Source organism: Lactuca saligna, chromosome 8, assembly GCF_052625555.1.
Source record: "Lactuca saligna cultivar CGN05327 chromosome 8, ASM5262555v1, whole genome shotgun sequence".
Taxonomy (NCBI): domain Eukaryota; kingdom Viridiplantae; phylum Streptophyta; class Magnoliopsida; order Asterales; family Asteraceae; genus Lactuca; species Lactuca saligna.
Genome location: NC_136424.1, coordinates 60395083 through 60412457, shown reverse-complemented (window position 1 = coordinate 60412457; position 17375 = coordinate 60395083). Strand labels below are relative to the sequence as shown.

At 39.2% G+C, this 17375-nt stretch overlaps 2 protein-coding genes and 1 pseudogene across 4 annotated transcripts; all 3 read right to left on the bottom strand.

Annotated features, from left to right (window-relative positions):
* Positions 1 to 4606: 4606 nt before the first annotated feature.
* On the bottom strand, positions 4607 to 5110 carry LOC145009677 (uncharacterized). Its single transcript, XM_078968320.1, has one exon. It carries the CDS (start codon positions 5108 to 5110, stop codon positions 4607 to 4609), a length of 504 nt encoding a protein of 167 aa, XP_078824446.1.
* A 461-nt stretch (positions 5111 to 5571) lies between these two features.
* On the bottom strand, positions 5572 to 16907 carry LOC145012081 (disease resistance protein Roq1-like). 3 transcript variants are annotated; one of them, XM_078970858.1, is made up of 7 exons: positions 16739 to 16907; positions 15288 to 15343; positions 9525 to 15207; positions 7869 to 8949; positions 7567 to 7788; positions 6453 to 7304; positions 5572 to 6370 (listed from the first exon to the last, which is right to left on the bottom strand). In XM_078970858.1, exons 4-6 carry the CDS (start codon positions 8856 to 8858, stop codon positions 6966 to 6968), a joined length of 1551 nt encoding a protein of 516 aa, XP_078826984.1. In that variant the 5' UTR covers positions 8859 to 8949; positions 9525 to 15207; positions 15288 to 15343; positions 16739 to 16907; the 3' UTR covers positions 5572 to 6370; positions 6453 to 6965. The 3 variants fall into 3 exon arrangements, with proteins under 3 accessions (XP_078826984.1, XP_078826985.1, XP_078826983.1); XM_078970859.1 differs by lacking the exon at positions 15288 to 15343 and having other exon boundaries at positions 5572 to 6183; positions 6304 to 6370; XM_078970857.1 differs by lacking the exon at positions 15288 to 15343.
* Positions 14724 to 15119, bottom strand: LOC145009676 (toll/interleukin-1 receptor-like protein pseudogene; annotated as a pseudogene).
* Positions 16908 to 17375: the final 468 nt, after the last annotated feature.

Here is a 17375-nt window from a genome sequence, read left to right as displayed (position 1 = left end):
AGAAAGACTCAAAGTTTGGCACAAATATCTAAATTGTGTGCTAGAGTGGAGGTGGTGTTGGGATAACATGCACATCCAAACACTTGTAAGTGGCCATAGTCAGGTTAGTGGAGGTAAAGAGCTGACATGTGAGTGTGAAAATTGAGGAGCTTCGTTGGGAGGATGTTATGGAGATAACAGGTCGTATGTAGAGCCTCGGCCCAGAAATGTGGTGGAAGAGATGCATGTGTAAGAAGTACAAGCATGATTTCATTAAGTCTTCGAATCATGTGCTCTGATTTCCCATTTTGTTGGGATGTTTGGGGGCAAGACAACCAGAAGTGGAGGTCGTTCATGTCAGCGAATGTTTTAAAAGAATGGTTGTCGAATTCACCCTCTAGATCACAGTGGAAGGCTTTGATTGGTAAGTTGAATTGGGTTTTAATGTATTTTCGAAATGTTGAGAGTTTTTGTGAAGGTTTCGGATTTGAACTTTAATGGAAATAAATACCCATGTGTATTGGGTGTAATCATCAATTAAAACCATGTAGTATTTATATCCTGTTTTACTTGTTACAGGTGAGGTCCACAAGACACAAGAATTATATCAAAGGGCAATATAGTAGAGGATGTAGAAATAGAAAAAGCTAGACGTTTATGTCCTTCAGAAGGCAGGATGCCAATCTGACCTTGTCCCCCTCGGGACATCTGCTAGTACGGAAGGCGTTGGCCACATCTGCCAACCATCTGGTGCTCGCTATGGGGTCCCGTGCCCTGTGATAATCCGGAGCCCCACATGCCCGGAACTCCCTAAAAGTAAGCGTGCACGACCCCATCATGGCCGCCACCTCAGCAAGAAAGGTGCTCAACCTCTCGTCCATCATCTCTAAGATACCCTCCTTGATCGAACCGAAGATCACAGGAGTCTGCTCAAGTATGGTGCGAGTAATCTCTGAAGAGAGAAACTCCCTAGTCTGCTCATCCAACTGCCCGGCCTCCGGGCCTGATCCTGATCCCCCTCCGGAACCTGAACTGCCAACTGCTGGTCTAGGGCGTAATACCACCATTCTGAAACACAATATAATAAACGTCAGGAACACTGATATATATCTCGAGGAATCACTACTACCACAAGTTTCCTGGTCTCATCTCAGCTTTCCTTTATTCGAGTACGGATCCTCTGCTTCCAGTAGTACGGGCCCATACTACCTTCCACATTTATCCGTACTTTTCTCAAGTACTGCCTTACCAAGTCACTATTACTGCTAATGATCTCTGTTACTCCCATCCTAGGCTTGCCCTAGGGAATCCTCTGACTATACCCGATCCGATCCTCAACTTCTGAAAGCCTCCTTGTGATGCCAATTAGCCATCACATGAATACCATCACATGCGGCGAGGCTCAGATAATCCTTCAAGTAAAAGACTCATCCCTACAACGGTTAGACTCAGACAAGAGCTGCGCAATAGGGCTAAGTCTAGTACTATGAGATTATTCAACCCTGTTCACATGTGACGTGACGCATTCACCTAATGGCTAACTCCCATCACTTAGAGTCCCACAAAGCACAAAGAAAGCAGCATTCAGACATAGGAGACTACTCAAGCGATTCTATCCTCGTAATGGGGAACTGTACTAGCATACAATGCTAAGTTCATATTATCTAGCATAACCTAAACAGGCTATCCTACTATTGACTGCTCCATATTAGCATGAAATTCTTATAAGGCTAAAACATATATAGCAGGCACATAAGCATCCTCCTAGATCCTTAGTCCTATTCTAGCATGTTGTTCTACTGAAACTGAAACTGATATTCATAACATAAACTTGTATGGGTAATTTGGGAGTACTTACTTGAGCTCGGCTGATTGCATGCACCACACCCTTTTTCTCTTTTCAAAACTCTTTTCGATTTTTCTAAAACTCTTTTCTTTATTCTTTTTCTAAAATTGTTTTCTTTTCTCAAAAATTCTTTTGTAACCATGGTTTTTCTCTTGAAAACTTTATACCACTTCCTTAGTTTGAGTTCAAACACACTCGGGAGTGCACCCGAATCCCTGAAACCAAGGCTCTGATACCAACTTGAAACATCCCAAAATACAACCCAAAATTTTTGTTTAATAACTACTAAAAATCATCATGTTAATATCATAAAGTAAAACTCGTACGTCAATATCTCAAAACAATAGCACAGTATCACGAGGAAACTGTTATCAAGACTGTATCAAATCACATCTATGAAAAGCTAAAACAACTCCCAGGACAAACTAAAGTTGTGGTGTGTGCGATGCCATCAACCTGAGCTCTTCCATTTACTTGCGGAAGTACCTGAAACCAAAACTGAAACTGTAAGCACAAAACTTAGTGAGCTCCCCCAAGCTACCACATACCATACAATAACATATACACACATACTGGGCCTTGTCCACTGCATTGGACCGAAGTCCGGAAACTGCATCGGACCGAAGTCCGGAACTGACTGGGACCTTGTCTCTTGCATCGGACCGAAGTCTGGAACTAACTGCATCGGACCAAAGTCCGGAACTAACTGGGACATTGTCCCCTGCATCGGACCGAAGTCCGGAACTAACTGCATCGGACCGAAGTCCGGAACTAATTGAGCATAACATAACATAACATAAACATATCAACTAGCATGAACACATAAACTGCATACTGCATCGGGCTGTAGCCCGGAACACATAACGCATAAATCCTGTCTGAGCCACGAAGGCATCAAACATACTAAAAATGCATTGGACCGAAGTCCGGAAACTACTACTAGCTAAACGGGTCGGCATTATGGCCTTAGACCCGTCCTACTGGAAGGAAACTCACCTCGCACACTGACTGCTAAACGAACTGCTCTGGAAACCGACTGTTGCTGCTTCGGTATCTCCCCGGCTACAATTTCCATAAATACACTCAATCAATTACTGATAACTGTACTGAGGGTAAAATGACTATTTTACCCCTAGTCAAAGTCAACCTCCTGGTCAAAGTCAACCTCCAGTTGACCGGACTCACCGAGTCTAAGGAACGACTCGCTGAGTCTGAGGAACTACTCGCTGGGTCTGAGGAACTACTCGTCGAGTTCTGTCGAGCAGATTCCATACAACTATATTCAAATCCGCTCTATGGCTTCTAACTCGCAGATCTGAAATCTTGGAACCATCTGAACACATAAAGTTGCTAACTTTACGTGTAACTACGAAGGAATGAAGCCATCCCACTCAACACAACTTTACTCGGGAAAACTCATCCGACTCGCCGATTTTCTCATACAACTCATCGAGTTCTAAGGCAAACTTCATCGGACTCGCCGAGTTGTTCTTCTAACTCATCGAGTCGGCGGCTAACTTCATATAGCTTGCGAGTCATCATGTGGACTCGCCGAGTTCATTCAACCCTTTTTCCATACAAGTCCGATCTGAGCCATGCAACTGCTACAAATCATGGATCTAGACTTCTAGGGCATGTTTTTCACGTAAAGTTGTTAACTTTACGTGCATGCATGGCTTTAAAGGCTTCATATGACCAAAATAAGCTCTTAATGAGGTTCTAGGCTCAATGGGGACTTTAATCACAACCACAACCAAAACTTTATACTTCTAGCATGCCATAAGTGTCCAGATCTGAGGTAAACCCGGCCACAAGGCCTAATCACAAGGGATTTGGGGTTTTTGGGCTTAGAAACCACAAATAAGGGACAACATAGATCTATATGATCAATAAGAAAGGTATAGAATTTAATACCAGAAAAGATGACCAATAGAGTGTGTATTACGGATCTACTTCCTCTTCTTTGAGCTTTCCAACTTTCTCCTTCTCCTTCTTACTTCAAAGATGCCTTCACAAGCAATAAACACACACACACACACTCACTAAAAACGGATAGGGTTTGATAAGGAATGCTCTGAGGGTGATGGAGGCTGAGATGGGGGCTATAAGGTCGTTTAAATAGGTTGCAAACCCTAAGAATTAGGGTCTCCTCCTGATTGGCCTACTCGCCGAGTCCACGCCGAGTAGATCACTTAAAGCCCGTAACCAACTCGACATCTACTCGGCGAGTTAGGGCTACAACTCGCCGAGTAGCTCTTCCTAAAAGAGCATTTAATCAAAATAAATACGTACTAGGAATAGGGCGTTACAGTAGGTCTCGGGTGGGTGTTTGAAAAGATGAGTTACCTGATCCTTGCACTAGCACACGAGCACCATTTTCAAATAATATCGAACCAATTGGACAAGATAACGAGGGATTTGAAATTTTACCTTGGTCTCCAGTGAGGTGGTCATTGGCTCCCAAATCCATGTACCACTGTTCATCGGGTTGTTCCAGATTCATTGCTTGAAAAGCTTCACCTATTTGAGTAGGTTCCATCGGGCCATAAGCTGTGAGATGAGCATGATTGTCTGTTGGGCCATTGGTGTGAGAAGCAGGCCTACGGGCACAAGGAGTCCAAGTCTGGGATGGTTGACAATTCTATGGAGAGTTCCAAACTGCAGTTGTTGGATAAGGATAGAGAGGTGGGCTCCAATAAGCCTAATAGGGAGCACAAACATTTGAGGAAAACCAAGGTTGTGCCGGTGCTTACTGAACCTGCTGAGACCTGGGTTGTTGATTCAATTGGTTGCACCTTGGGGTAGAGGAAGAACTACTCTGCTGAGAATTGGGTCGCTTGCCATTGGGCTGTTGCATTGGCGTCGGCGATTGAGTTGAGTAGATGGAGCAGAATGCACAACATCCATGGCTGTGAGTGGGGACAAGGTCTCACGGGCTGTCTGCCTTTGGTGTTCGAGTTCCAGCTTACTCACAATCGTCTCCCACATGGGAAGAGTTTGATTAATGTAGGCCGTTGTCGTGTCATACTCAGCACGTAATCCACAAACTAATTGAAGAACTAATCGTTGATTGTTGACAAGGCAATCCACATCATTGAGTCTGTCACCTAGTTCCTTAACCTTTTGACAATATGCTTCGAGGGATGGCATGAATTTCAGAGTGAGATTGTTGAACTCGTGTTCAAGGGTTGCAACCCTTAAACCTTTATTGTTGAGGAATATGGTTTGAATGCGACACCAAGCTTCACGAGCCGTAGACCGAGTTTCAAGGACACAAGTCAGCATGTCATCAGATAATGTCCCATAAATCAATTCCAAGAAGATTGCATTGATTTCGGATCATTATTCATACTTGGGATCAGTTTTGGCAGGTGGTTTCGTACCATCAATATGTGCCATGACTTTATAGCCCTTGGCATGAAGCTCGAATAACTTAACCCATGATGAGTAAGAGACCTTCAAGCCATCGAGAACCGTGACCTTGTGTTGAATATTGGCCACAGTATACATAGGGTGCATGGTTTTGGCAACAACAGTGGATGAGGCTTCTACCTTTTCAGACATGAGAGACATGAGAACAGGTTGGAAAAGAAAATAACAAAGAAAAGAAAATAGCAGGAGGTGCAGATCGTGAGCTGCAGGTAGTGATTTTAGGTAGAGAGCGATGGCTCTGATACCATGAACGTAATTGAATTCTCCTTGATTTCATTCCACAACAGAATCGTACATATACAGGGAGATAGCTATAAAATAGGAAATTACAATCTTCTAATATTGGAGCAATATTTTGACTAGGTAATACATTAAATACCCTAGAAATATACAGCTAATAATAGACAACTAATATACAGCTAATAAGAAAACCCTAAAAGTAGAAGTACTGGAAAATAGGGAAAGAATTAACTATGGTCGCGCGAAGGAACACAAAGAAAGCAACAAACTTATAAACAAATCACAAAGAGGTTGTCAGAACCACTTGTCCCAAGGTCGCCATAGAATCTTGATAGAAGACTTTGAATCACGTTTGATCTTAAATGTCTTTATACTACTAGCTTTCTCATCCCAATATTCTGAGGAATCTGTTGCGACTTTTGTTGCTTGTGGCTGATCACCTTTACTTTTCCTAGGGACAAGCTCGGCCCCAACATAACTCTCACCTTTTGACGAATTCATATACCTGCTGTCCAAGGAAACTGATATCATAGTGTATAATGAATTCGAAAATCCGGTGTGTCTCAATGAACCAAAGGAAACATATCCTATATATGTTGTGTTTTTATCAAATTCAGGCTTGATCACTTCATTAGGCTCCTGCCAAAGCTCAAATAGAGAATCTTCATCTACCTCCTGCTTGATAACTATATCAATATTCGGATATGGCATTTGGTTAACAACAACACATATTAAGAACCCACAAAAGTCATTGTACCAATCATCTGGAAGACGTGGTGTAAATGTTCTCCCCCTAAACGGCCTACCTATAAACACCTTTGGAATCTGATGTTCAATAATGAAACTAATAAAGTAATCTTCACTGGCATTTCCCTGCCATGGAAATTAAACACATTCATTTATGCTTGGGTCTATATAATAAAGATTGGAATTTAAATGGTAAATAGAGCCAAACCTGGATCATGGAATCTAGTAATATGTCACCAAAAAATTTGTTCCCACGCCGAAGTGAGACTTTCCACAACCATTTACAGTTTGAAATATCTCCAAAGCTTTCAAGTGACTTGCAACCATCCACTATAACAACAGCTATACTTGATGGCAGCTCTGACAATTCTACAAGGTTTTTGCAGCATGAAACATCAATACATTTGAGCCGAGAGCCGAGGAAGCCGCAAGGGGCTAAGATTCAACCGTGAAAATTTATTTCCTGATAGATCGAGTTTTTGCAAGTTGGGTAACTCCCAAACAGCAGAGCTCATGCTTTCATCTCCTAACCTGCAGTAGCTGAGATCCAACTCTCGTAAGTCTCTCAGAAGAAACTGTAACCCTATGTTGTTCCTGTTGTTGTCACGTAAGCAAGTCTTCATGTTGTTTTGAGCTAAAGGCTCCTGTGAACACCATTCTACACCAGGAATATTGCTGCAACAACACCTCCAACAATTAACAAAAAAGTTTTTACATGATTCTATATAAGATGCAACTTCTTTCCTTCTATTATCCAAAGCAAGACGTGGTAAATTCTCCATGTTCTCTTCTTGGATCTCTGAGAACTTAAAAAGTTTGCTGCACCCTGTGAATGAAAGGATCTCAAGTTTCTGTAGTTTGGGAACCTTTTAAGACTGGAACAACTTGATATGGATAAGGAAACAAGCCTTTCCAAGCCTCCAATCGATGGATGAATCACTTCTAAATATAAACATCCACTAAGAACGAATTTTTCAAGATTTGGAAGTCCATCAAAATCTGGTATCGTGATTAGGTTACGCAAACCCAGAAGTTCAATTGTCTTCAAATTTGGCAGCAACTGTTGTATCCAAGTGCAAACAAGTCAATTTTGGCACACACACACATACATATATATTATTATTAGAGTTACACAAAAATCTAATTTCTTCCATGTGTTTGTTTAATTAACAATCTAAAGATCTCTTACTAAAAGCAAAATAATATGATTTATATCAATGTCTTATAATGGTTATCAATCAACAAAAATATAGCTTTAGTAAGGTCTATCATTCATCATCTCTTTTTTTACATCTCTTAATTAAATGGACAATAAGAATTACCTTATAACCCTCCCAAAGTTGTCTTTGCAAGCTGTTATTCAATCTTAGACAGCAAAGCGTCTTTTGTGGAAAGTTACTAAGAAATGGATTTGCAAGATCACCTTCCCAATCAATCCACCTAAGGTTCTTAGTGTTTGCAACAATACCAGGATGATGTTTATGCCTTTGTAACTGATCCTTACTGCTGTATTCAAATCTTATTGCTTCAATCATATCAAGCTCCTGTGACAGAGGAACAAATTGAGTTGAAAGTGTTTGTTTATAAATACATGATAATCATGCAAAGCTAGTTTAACCAATACCGTTGCAGCATCCATAGCACATATCTTAAAAATATCTTCCTTCTTCCACAACCTACTATGTTTTTCAGGATTGTTAGGGTGTTCCCCTCTAACAATGTGGTGTCCCATTTCTTGCACCAAGTCATGCATATCAAACAATCCATACGAAATGGTCATGAGAGCCTTTTGTATCAACACCTTCACTCCTATAACAGGATATAAACCACAAGCCTCAAGGATTCTCATTGCCTTATCTTTATCCTCCCTCCTAAAGAAACATGCAATATCAAGGAACAATTCTTTCTCAACCGGTTTAAGCCCATCAAAGCTAATCTTTAGCTTTTCCAGAATATCACTATCTGGGATCTCTTTCAGTCTGGCTAATGCACTCCTCCACTCATTGATGTCTTTGTCACGCAGAAAAGAACCAAGAACTGTAAGTGCTAATGGAAGCCCACCAGAATAAGACACCACTTCTTTTGAAAGTTGCTGATAATCTTCCACAGGTCTGTTATCTTGGGGTGCATGTTTGCAAAAAAGCTTCATAGCCTCATCACTGTTTAACAAGCTAATATTGTGCATCACATTTACTTGGTGTGCAGCTAATAAATGCTTATCACGGGTTGTTATTATTATTAGGCTTCCTTCACCAAACCAATCATGTGATCCAGCCAACATTTTTAGTTGCTCAAGGTGATTGACATCATCAAGAACAATCAAGACCTTTCTATGGCACAACCTATCCTTAATCATGCATCTTCCTCCTCCAACATTGTTTACTCCCATTTTTGAAAGAATCTCTCCTTCCAACTTTCCCAAACCATACCTGCTTGATTCCTCTCGAATATTTTGAACAAAGCAACAACCATCAAACTGCCTACAGATTTCATCATAAATAGAAGAAGCAAGAGTAGTCTTACCACCACCCCCAACCCCCCATATTCCAACCATGCGCACACCACCTGACCCAACTTGTAACTCCAATCGCAAAGCTTGCAAGCGAGACCCCATTCCGATCAGGTTTTCATTTTCACTTGAAGTTACTCGATCCAACTTCTGAGAAATTCCGGCAACAATTTGTTTGATGCCTTTTGATTCATGCCTACACATCGGATTTAGAAGGATCATTAACATACACACTTTGATAAAAGAGGCACTTGCTTCATCTTCCATGAAATAAAGAAAAGGTAGGCCTAATTACCCTTTATCTTTCTCATCCAAATATAACTTGTAAAGTCAAATATCACATAGAAGTAATATATAGCAATTTTCTCAGGACATACGAAATAGTTTCAAATAGTAAAAAGTAAAGCAAGATGGATTTTTCAATATAGCTTGAAGTGAGTTGCTAAAACTAAATTAGAGCTAAAACACGACCAATTACATCATAACTTAATTTGAGCTTATACATAATCCTACTACTTGGGATATCTTTTAACTTGCCCACTATGATAAGAAACCACATCTTCTGAAAGCCAACCATAATCTCCACCAGGTTTGTATTCGGCTCTTTGATCAAGTGATTAAGTCAAAACCTCTTTGTTTATCATGTCATCAACTTCATTAAGAATAATTAAAACATTTGTTTTAAAACATATAAGGTACAAGTATAAATGAGTTGTAGAGCACACATATATGGCATAAACAAAAAAGGGGCAAAAAAAAGAAGAAAATTACCCATTGGCAATGTGCTTGGGTTCCCATCCAGAAATATTACTTGCATTCACAAGTGCTTTTCTCCAAGATTCAACCTTGGTCTTGTTCTCCAACTCATATTTTGCAAATGCTTTGATAAAAACCCACTAAAGGTATATTCCAGGAAAAAGAATCGTATGACAGCTGCCAATATGGGGCAATTGAATTCTATTTTTGGGAATTGGCTGAATCCACTAGGCCAAATCAATTAAATGGCAATTGGCTGGAGTTACCCAAATCAAGGGGTGGTTATCAAAGGAAGTGGGAGGAATTACCATACGTAACCTTAGCAGCTGCCATATTTAATATTAAGAATAGGGTATTATAAATAATAGGTTTGCTTATTAGTTGAGTATCACATATTACTCATATTTATCTTTTCCTGTAATTGGAGACCTTGCCCCTCTCGAATCGGGCCATTTCTAATAAAAAGCTAGCCTACCTCTATTCTTAAAAACCCTGTTCATATCATTTGGTTCCGTTGCCGGGAACATAACATGGTGCAAACCCGGAATAGCGACAACAACCCACCCGATCCCATTGCCACTCAATTGGCTGCCATAGCAGCAAAGCTGGAATCAATTGAAACAATGAAGGAAGATATAGCAGCCCTGAAAAAGCGGGAACGGTCCAGCGGGAGCAAGAACGACGAGGGGGAAAGCAGTTGGAGGGGTCGAATGCCACATAAACCCTACAACAAAATTGATTTCCCAACTTTTAGTAGCGAAGACCCACGTGGATGGTTGCTGAAAGCCGAAAAATACTTCAGGTACTATCAGATCCCGGATGAAGAAAAGGTGGAGATAGCTTCAATGCACTTAGAAGGAGATGCCTTGGACCTCTATTCATGGTTATCTGATGATCATCCGATCACCTTCTGGGAAGAATTGGTCCAGGTATTTACAAGAAATTTTGGCCCTGCTGAGTTTCAAAACCCTGATGAGTTCCTATGCAGCATTAAACAAACTGGTACAGTACAAGAGTATCGGCAGGAGTTCGCTAAGAGAACCTCTCGGGTTTCAAATTGGCCAGATCACTGTCTTTTAGGAGTATTCCTAAATGGCCTAAAAGATGAACTAAAATCAGATGTGCGAATTCACAAACCCCGTACGGTATATAGTGCCATGAGTTTAGCTTTGGAATTCGAATCTAAACTCACTTGTCATCGATCGGGGAAAAATATCTCGGGAACCCCAAATTCGAAACTCTCACAAGCAGATCCTAAACCGACCTCTTTTATCCCAGCCCAAACATCAAACCAATCAAGAAATGTTCCAAGAATTTCCGAAAATGAGAAGCAAAATCGATTTCTAAAAGGGGAATGCTTTAGATGTGGCGAAAAATATGGACCAGGTCATCGTTGCAAAACCGGTACACTCAAGGTTTTAGAAGCTGATGAAGCCGTTGAAGAATCTCCTACAATGGGTCTAACTGATCTTGATTCTGTCCAACAGGAGACTGCTGAAATTAGCTTACATGCTATTTTGGGAAAATCGCAACCTACCACAATGAAAATCCATGGTATGCTTCATTCTACAGAAGTTTTAATTTTAATAGATGGCGGATCTACACACAATTTTATCTCAGATGTCTTGGTGAATGAACTTAAGTTGCCGACTCAACCGGTAACGTCTTTTGGTGTTCAAATCGGTAACGGAGACCTAATTCGATGTGGTCAAATCTGCAAAAATCTTTCTGTACAGATTAATGACCTCAAGATCACTCAGGATTTTCATCCCTTCTCTCTTGGTGGAGCAGATCTAGTTTTGGGTGTTCAATGGTTAGCTACTTTAAATACGGTTCAAGCTAACTGGAAGGAATTATTTATGATCTTTTCAATAGATGGAAAGCGATATAAGCTACAAGGCATTTCATCTGGTCCTCAAAAGTCATCCAGTTTCCAACACCTAGCCATTGAACCAGAAACTACCCCTTGTATACCCCTCCCATTGCAACCTGTTGTCAACCAATACACCACCATCTTTGAAGAGCCTCAACATCTACCCCCGATTCGATCACAAAACCATTCAATCCCACTTATGCCAAACTCCACTCCACCTAACATCCGTCCTTACCGTTATCCCTATTCCCAAAAAAATGAGATAGAAAAACAAGTGGAACAGTTGATAGCCGCTGGTTTTATTCAACCAAGCACCAGCCCTTTTTCAAGCCCTGTACTACTAGTGAAGAAGAAAGATAATTCTTGGCGCATGTGCATCGATTACCGAGCCCTCAACAAGGTAACTATTGCCGATAAATATCCGATCCCCAATATTGACGAATTACTCGATGAGCTGCATGGTGCTACAGTGTTCTCAAAACTCGATTTGCGATCGGGTTATTATCAAATTAGAGTGGCAGCCCCGGATATCGAAAAAACGGCATTTCGCACTCACTCGGGTCATTACGAATTCAAGGTCATGCCTTTTGGCCTAACTAATGCTCCTTCCACATTTCAGGCTATCATGAATGATTTATTCCGTCCATACTTGCGACGTTTCATACTTGTGTTCTTTGATGATATTTTAGTTTATAGTCCAAGTATGGAACAACACAAATTCCATTTGGAACAAGCTTTAAAATTGCTTCATGACAACCAATTTTTTGCCAAACTATCGAAATGTTGCTTTGGGCAAGAACAGGTGGTGTTCCTTGGGCATGTGATCAGCTCGAAAGGAGTTAGTGTGGAAGAAGAAAAGATATCAGCAGTTAAATCATGGCCCATACCATCGACAGTCAAGGAAGTGAGAGGTTTTCTTGGGTTATCAGGGTACTACAGACGCTTTGTTCGTAATTATGGTGTCATCGCCCGTCCCCTCACTGCATTAACCAAGAAGGATGGATTTCTTTGGTCAGAAGAGGCCCTTAAAGCATTTAATGACTTAAAAAAGGCTTTGTTATCCACTCCAGTCCTTCGGCTACCCGATTTTTCAAAACCTTTTGTCATAGAATGTGATGCTTCATCGGATGGTGTGGGAGCAATATTATCACAGCAAGACCATCCTGTGGCCTATTTCAGCAAGGGGTTTTCTCCATCTAACCGATTTAAATCGGCTTATGATAGAGAGTTATTGGCATTGGTATTGGCGGTACAAAAATGGAGTCATTACCTGCTTGGTCGTCATTTTTTAATCCTTGGTCGTCATTTTTTAATCCGTACCGATCATTATACCCTGAAGTTTTTGTTAGAACAGCGAATTACCACTATTGAGCAGCAAAGGTTGCTACTTAAATTGATGCCTTATGATTTCTCAATTATTCATAAAGCAGGAAAAGAGAACAAGGGAGCTGATGCTCTATCTCGACGACCTCATTCAGGAGAATTGTTGACATTAATTGTGCCTTATTGTGTTGAGGTAGCTGAAATCAAAGCAGGGTATCAAACCGACCCATTTACAAGAGACTTAATTAGAAAACTACATGAAGATCCTTCATCAGCTACTGATTTTTCTCTTGCAAATCAGCTTTTGTTTTATCAAGGGCGTTTGGTAATACCTGAAGTATCTTCCCTCAGGCTAAAACTGTTACAGGAAGCACATGATACTCCACTTGGTGGCCATGGAGGTTTTTTAAAAACCTATAAACGATTGTGCTCTCGTTATTATTGGCTAAAGATGAAACAGGATGTAAGGGTTTTTGTGCAGCAATGTGTCATATGTCAACAACAGAAATACCAAACTCTGTCCCCCGCCGGTTTGCTTCAGCCCTTGCCCATTCCAAGCCAAGTTTGGGAGGATATTTCTATTGATTTTATCGTAGGTTTACCCCCATCAAGCCGTTTCGATACTATATTAGTCGTGGTGGATCGCCTAAGCAAATATGCTCACTTTCTCTGTTTATCTCACCCATTCACGGCTAAAGGGGTAGCAGCGGTATTTTGCAAAGAGATTATCCGATTACATGGTTTTCCTCGCTCTATCGTCTCTGACAGAGACGTGGTTTTTCTTAGCAACTTTTGGCAAGAATTGTTTCGATTAAGTCAAACCAAACTGAAATTGAGCACAAGTTATCATCCTCAAACGGACGGTCAAACGGAAGTCTTGAATCGTTGTTTAGAAGCTTATCTACGTTGCTTTGCTAGTGAACAACCAACCAAATGGAGTACTTTCATACCATGGGCTGAATATTCTTATAACACTGGTTACCATACCTCCATTGGCACAACACCATTTACTGTTGTTTATGGCAGGGAACCTCCTTCTTTGTTTCCTTATGTTACAGGGGAAACCAAAAATGCAGAACTGGAACATCAATTACTTGATAGGGATGATATGCTGAAGCTCCTACGACAAAACCTCCAAAAGGCCCAAGACCGGATGAAAAACCAAGCAAATTTGAAGCGACGGGAACTCACGTTTCAGGTTGGTGATTATGCTTTCTTGAAGATTCAGCCCTACCGTCAAAAAAGTTTGGCCAAGCGCCGATACGAGAAGCTTTCTCCAAGGTTTTTTGGCCCATATCGTATTAAACGAACAGTAGGCCCAGTTGCTTATGAGCTGGAACTTCCACCCGAAGCTAGAGTTCACCCAGTCTTTCACGTTTCGATGCTTAAACCGGCTCATGGCTCCTTTTCTTCAGTCCCAACTGCACCTTTACCCATCACCAAAGACTGGGAAATTGACTGGCAACCAAGTTCTGTCATCACTCATCGCTGGGTTCGTGAAGCTGGCCACCCAAACTTAGAACTGTTGGTTTCTTGGTGTAACCGCCCCATCGAAGAGTCCACATGGGAAACTTATGATTTGATAAAGGAGCAATTCCCTACTTTCCGCCTTGAGGACAAGGCGTTTTACCGGGAGGGAAGTAATGATAAAAACCCACTAAAGGTATATTCCAGGAAAAAGAATCGTATGACAGCTGCCAATATGGGGCAATTGAATTCTATTTTTGGGAATTGGCTGAATCCACTAGGCCAAATCAATTAAATGGCAATTGGCTGGAGTTACCCAAATCAAGGGGTGGTTATCAAAGGAAGTGGGAGGAATTACCATACGTAACCTTAGCAGCTGCCATATTTAATATTAAGAATAGGGTATTATAAATAATAGGTTTGCTTATTAGTTGAGTATCACATATTACTCATATTTATCTTTTCCTGTAATTGGAGACCTTGCCCCTCTCGAATCGGGCCATTTCTAATAAAAAGCTAGCCTACCTCTATTCTTAAAAACCCTGTTCATATCATGCTTCTCCGTATTTCCCTTTTTGTTTTCGCACTTCAGAGGGATCCACATCATAAAATATAGGCATAACAATCTGGCTTCTCGTATCCCTGCATTTCATAATATGTGCAAGTTCATCCAGACACCACAACGAATCACAATAGTTTTTTGAAAATACGATGATGGCTATCTGTGATTCTTCAATAGCCTTCATAAGGGATGGGTGGATTGATTCTCCTCGGGGATGTGTTTCGTTGTCTTTGTATGTGTAGATACCTTGTTGTTCAAGAGCTGAGTAGAGATGACCCACAAAAGTATTGCGAGTATCTTCTCCTCTAAAGCTAAGAAAAACATCGTACTTCCATGACTGAGAAGAAAGGGTCGGAGTCGATGGAGAAGATGATGATGATGCCATCGATGTGTTAATTGCTTGAGATAGAATGTAAGTGGTTTGAGCACCTCAACGAAAAGAACCTTGGAGAGATGTGAGTTTCCAATAAAACCTGTTATCATGTAGGAAAATCTCATAAGAAATCATAATTGAACAAATTACTATGTAGAAAATCTCATAACTACTCCTTACGCATATCTTTTTCATTTTGTTGGTCATAAAAAACTCCTTTGAAGGTATAATACAAGCTACAATTCGAAGATAATGTGAGTTAGTTTTTCCACAATCGCATTATAGAAACTAATGTTTTACTCAATATTCTACATTGCGATTTTTCTTAAAATAAGTGGAGGAAATTTCACAGCAAAACCAAACTTAAGCAAACTCCCTTTCTCAACTCTTTACTTTAAAAGCTCATAATTCAATTTCCATAGGATTTGTTCCACAGCTCGACTCTTTTCTCTCAATTTTCTAGATCGATTAACCACATAGTGAAAATAATGAAAAAGTAATTTTGTTTGCTATGATGGGAATGGAATCTCGAAGTAATGGAATGAATGAGGTAATCAAATTGATCATTACATTTCATAGTCATGTTAGGTTGGTTGAAAATATGGAATAAGTCATTCACACATGGTTTTTCTTATGCATTAGATTAAAAACTAAATAAAAATTAAATTGATCAATAAAAAAATGTTACTGTATTTAATCAAATAAAGGTATATCCTTAAACAAAATACATATAAGCATATTTGCAAAAAAGAAAGCCTTAAGTTCACAAATCTTTTACGTTTTCACCTGAAGTATGATTTTTTTCATATTATACGTATTCATGTAGAAAAAACATAACTATACACGAGAAAAAGTTTAACTAAACATTGTATAAATATGTTTTTTTCGAAGTATAAATACTCATTTTTACATTTTTTAGATATATAAATATATTTTTTAGAAATATTAATTATCTTCTAGAAGTATAGAAATGTATGTAGAAGCATATCAATCAAAAGCATGTTTATATAAAAAAATCATAGTTATAGTTCTAAAAACGTAAAAATACAGATATGTACTTCTAAAAAAATCTAATTATACTTCTAAAAAAACATAAAAATACATATTATGCTTTACATAGTCTTCCAAGAGGACATCACTAAGTCGCTATATTATAACTTTTACAACGATACCATCTACTAAAATGCACCCTCGTAACCATCATTAAGTATTAGTCTTTGATTTACTACGATTGTATAAAGTATAAGTCTACTGATTTAGTATCATTGTATAAACATACAACACGAATATATACATTTCAAAATGCTTATATATATTACGAACTTTTAGTATCCACAACGCATACACACATCATTAGACTCGTTTTCCTCCAAATTCCATTCTTTTGTAACATACACAACAGCATATTAGCTTCACAGATTGCTTAATTTGATCACCCAACCACACTAATTCCAAAATTTCACAACTTTGACTAAATTAGGTCAAAATAGGTTTCTCACATTCCGGATCGACATTTTTTAACTATTTTATAAAATTTACTCAACATATTATATAGAACTTCATTAACACATCCATTTCTTTCTTGGTAACTTATAGTATAATTCATCAATTTATCAGTTTGAGGAACGTACCTCAAATTCCCAGCAACACCAAACTTTAGCTGAAACTCTTTCTATCTCTTTACTTTGCGAGATTATACTTCAACTTCAATAGTAGTTATCCTTAATTTATTCTTTCTACTTGGATCGATTTGAGTAGGTAGCTACCGTTCACTCTGTTTCTCCCAGTTCTTCGGATAGACTAACGAGGTAGTGAAAACAATAAGAAAGTGATTATAATCTGTTATATATTTACTCAATTTTCAGAGTTTCATTATTAGTCATCACATTTCTTCATACTATCACCTCCTAACCCTTAAAATAGGGATATTTACAAAACTAGTCACATAATTTGGAAAATATAAGAAAATGATCTGATTTTTGGGCATTTGCAAAAATAACCATTATTTTTGGAAGAGAAATTAAACATCCTCTTAATTTATGGACATTTGGGATTTCAATAAATATATATTGTGTATTTTTCTTCTCATTTGCATCAATCACATTGTAAAAACTCTATTAGAAATGGTCATTTTTTGAAATATATAGTATCACTGATTTATCAACCAATATCACATTTTGTTCTTTTGCATGGTGTCTACTTTCCATTTGTTATATTCCTTTAACATATTGTTGAATTCTTGTAAAAATAAAATGTTTTCTCAAAATT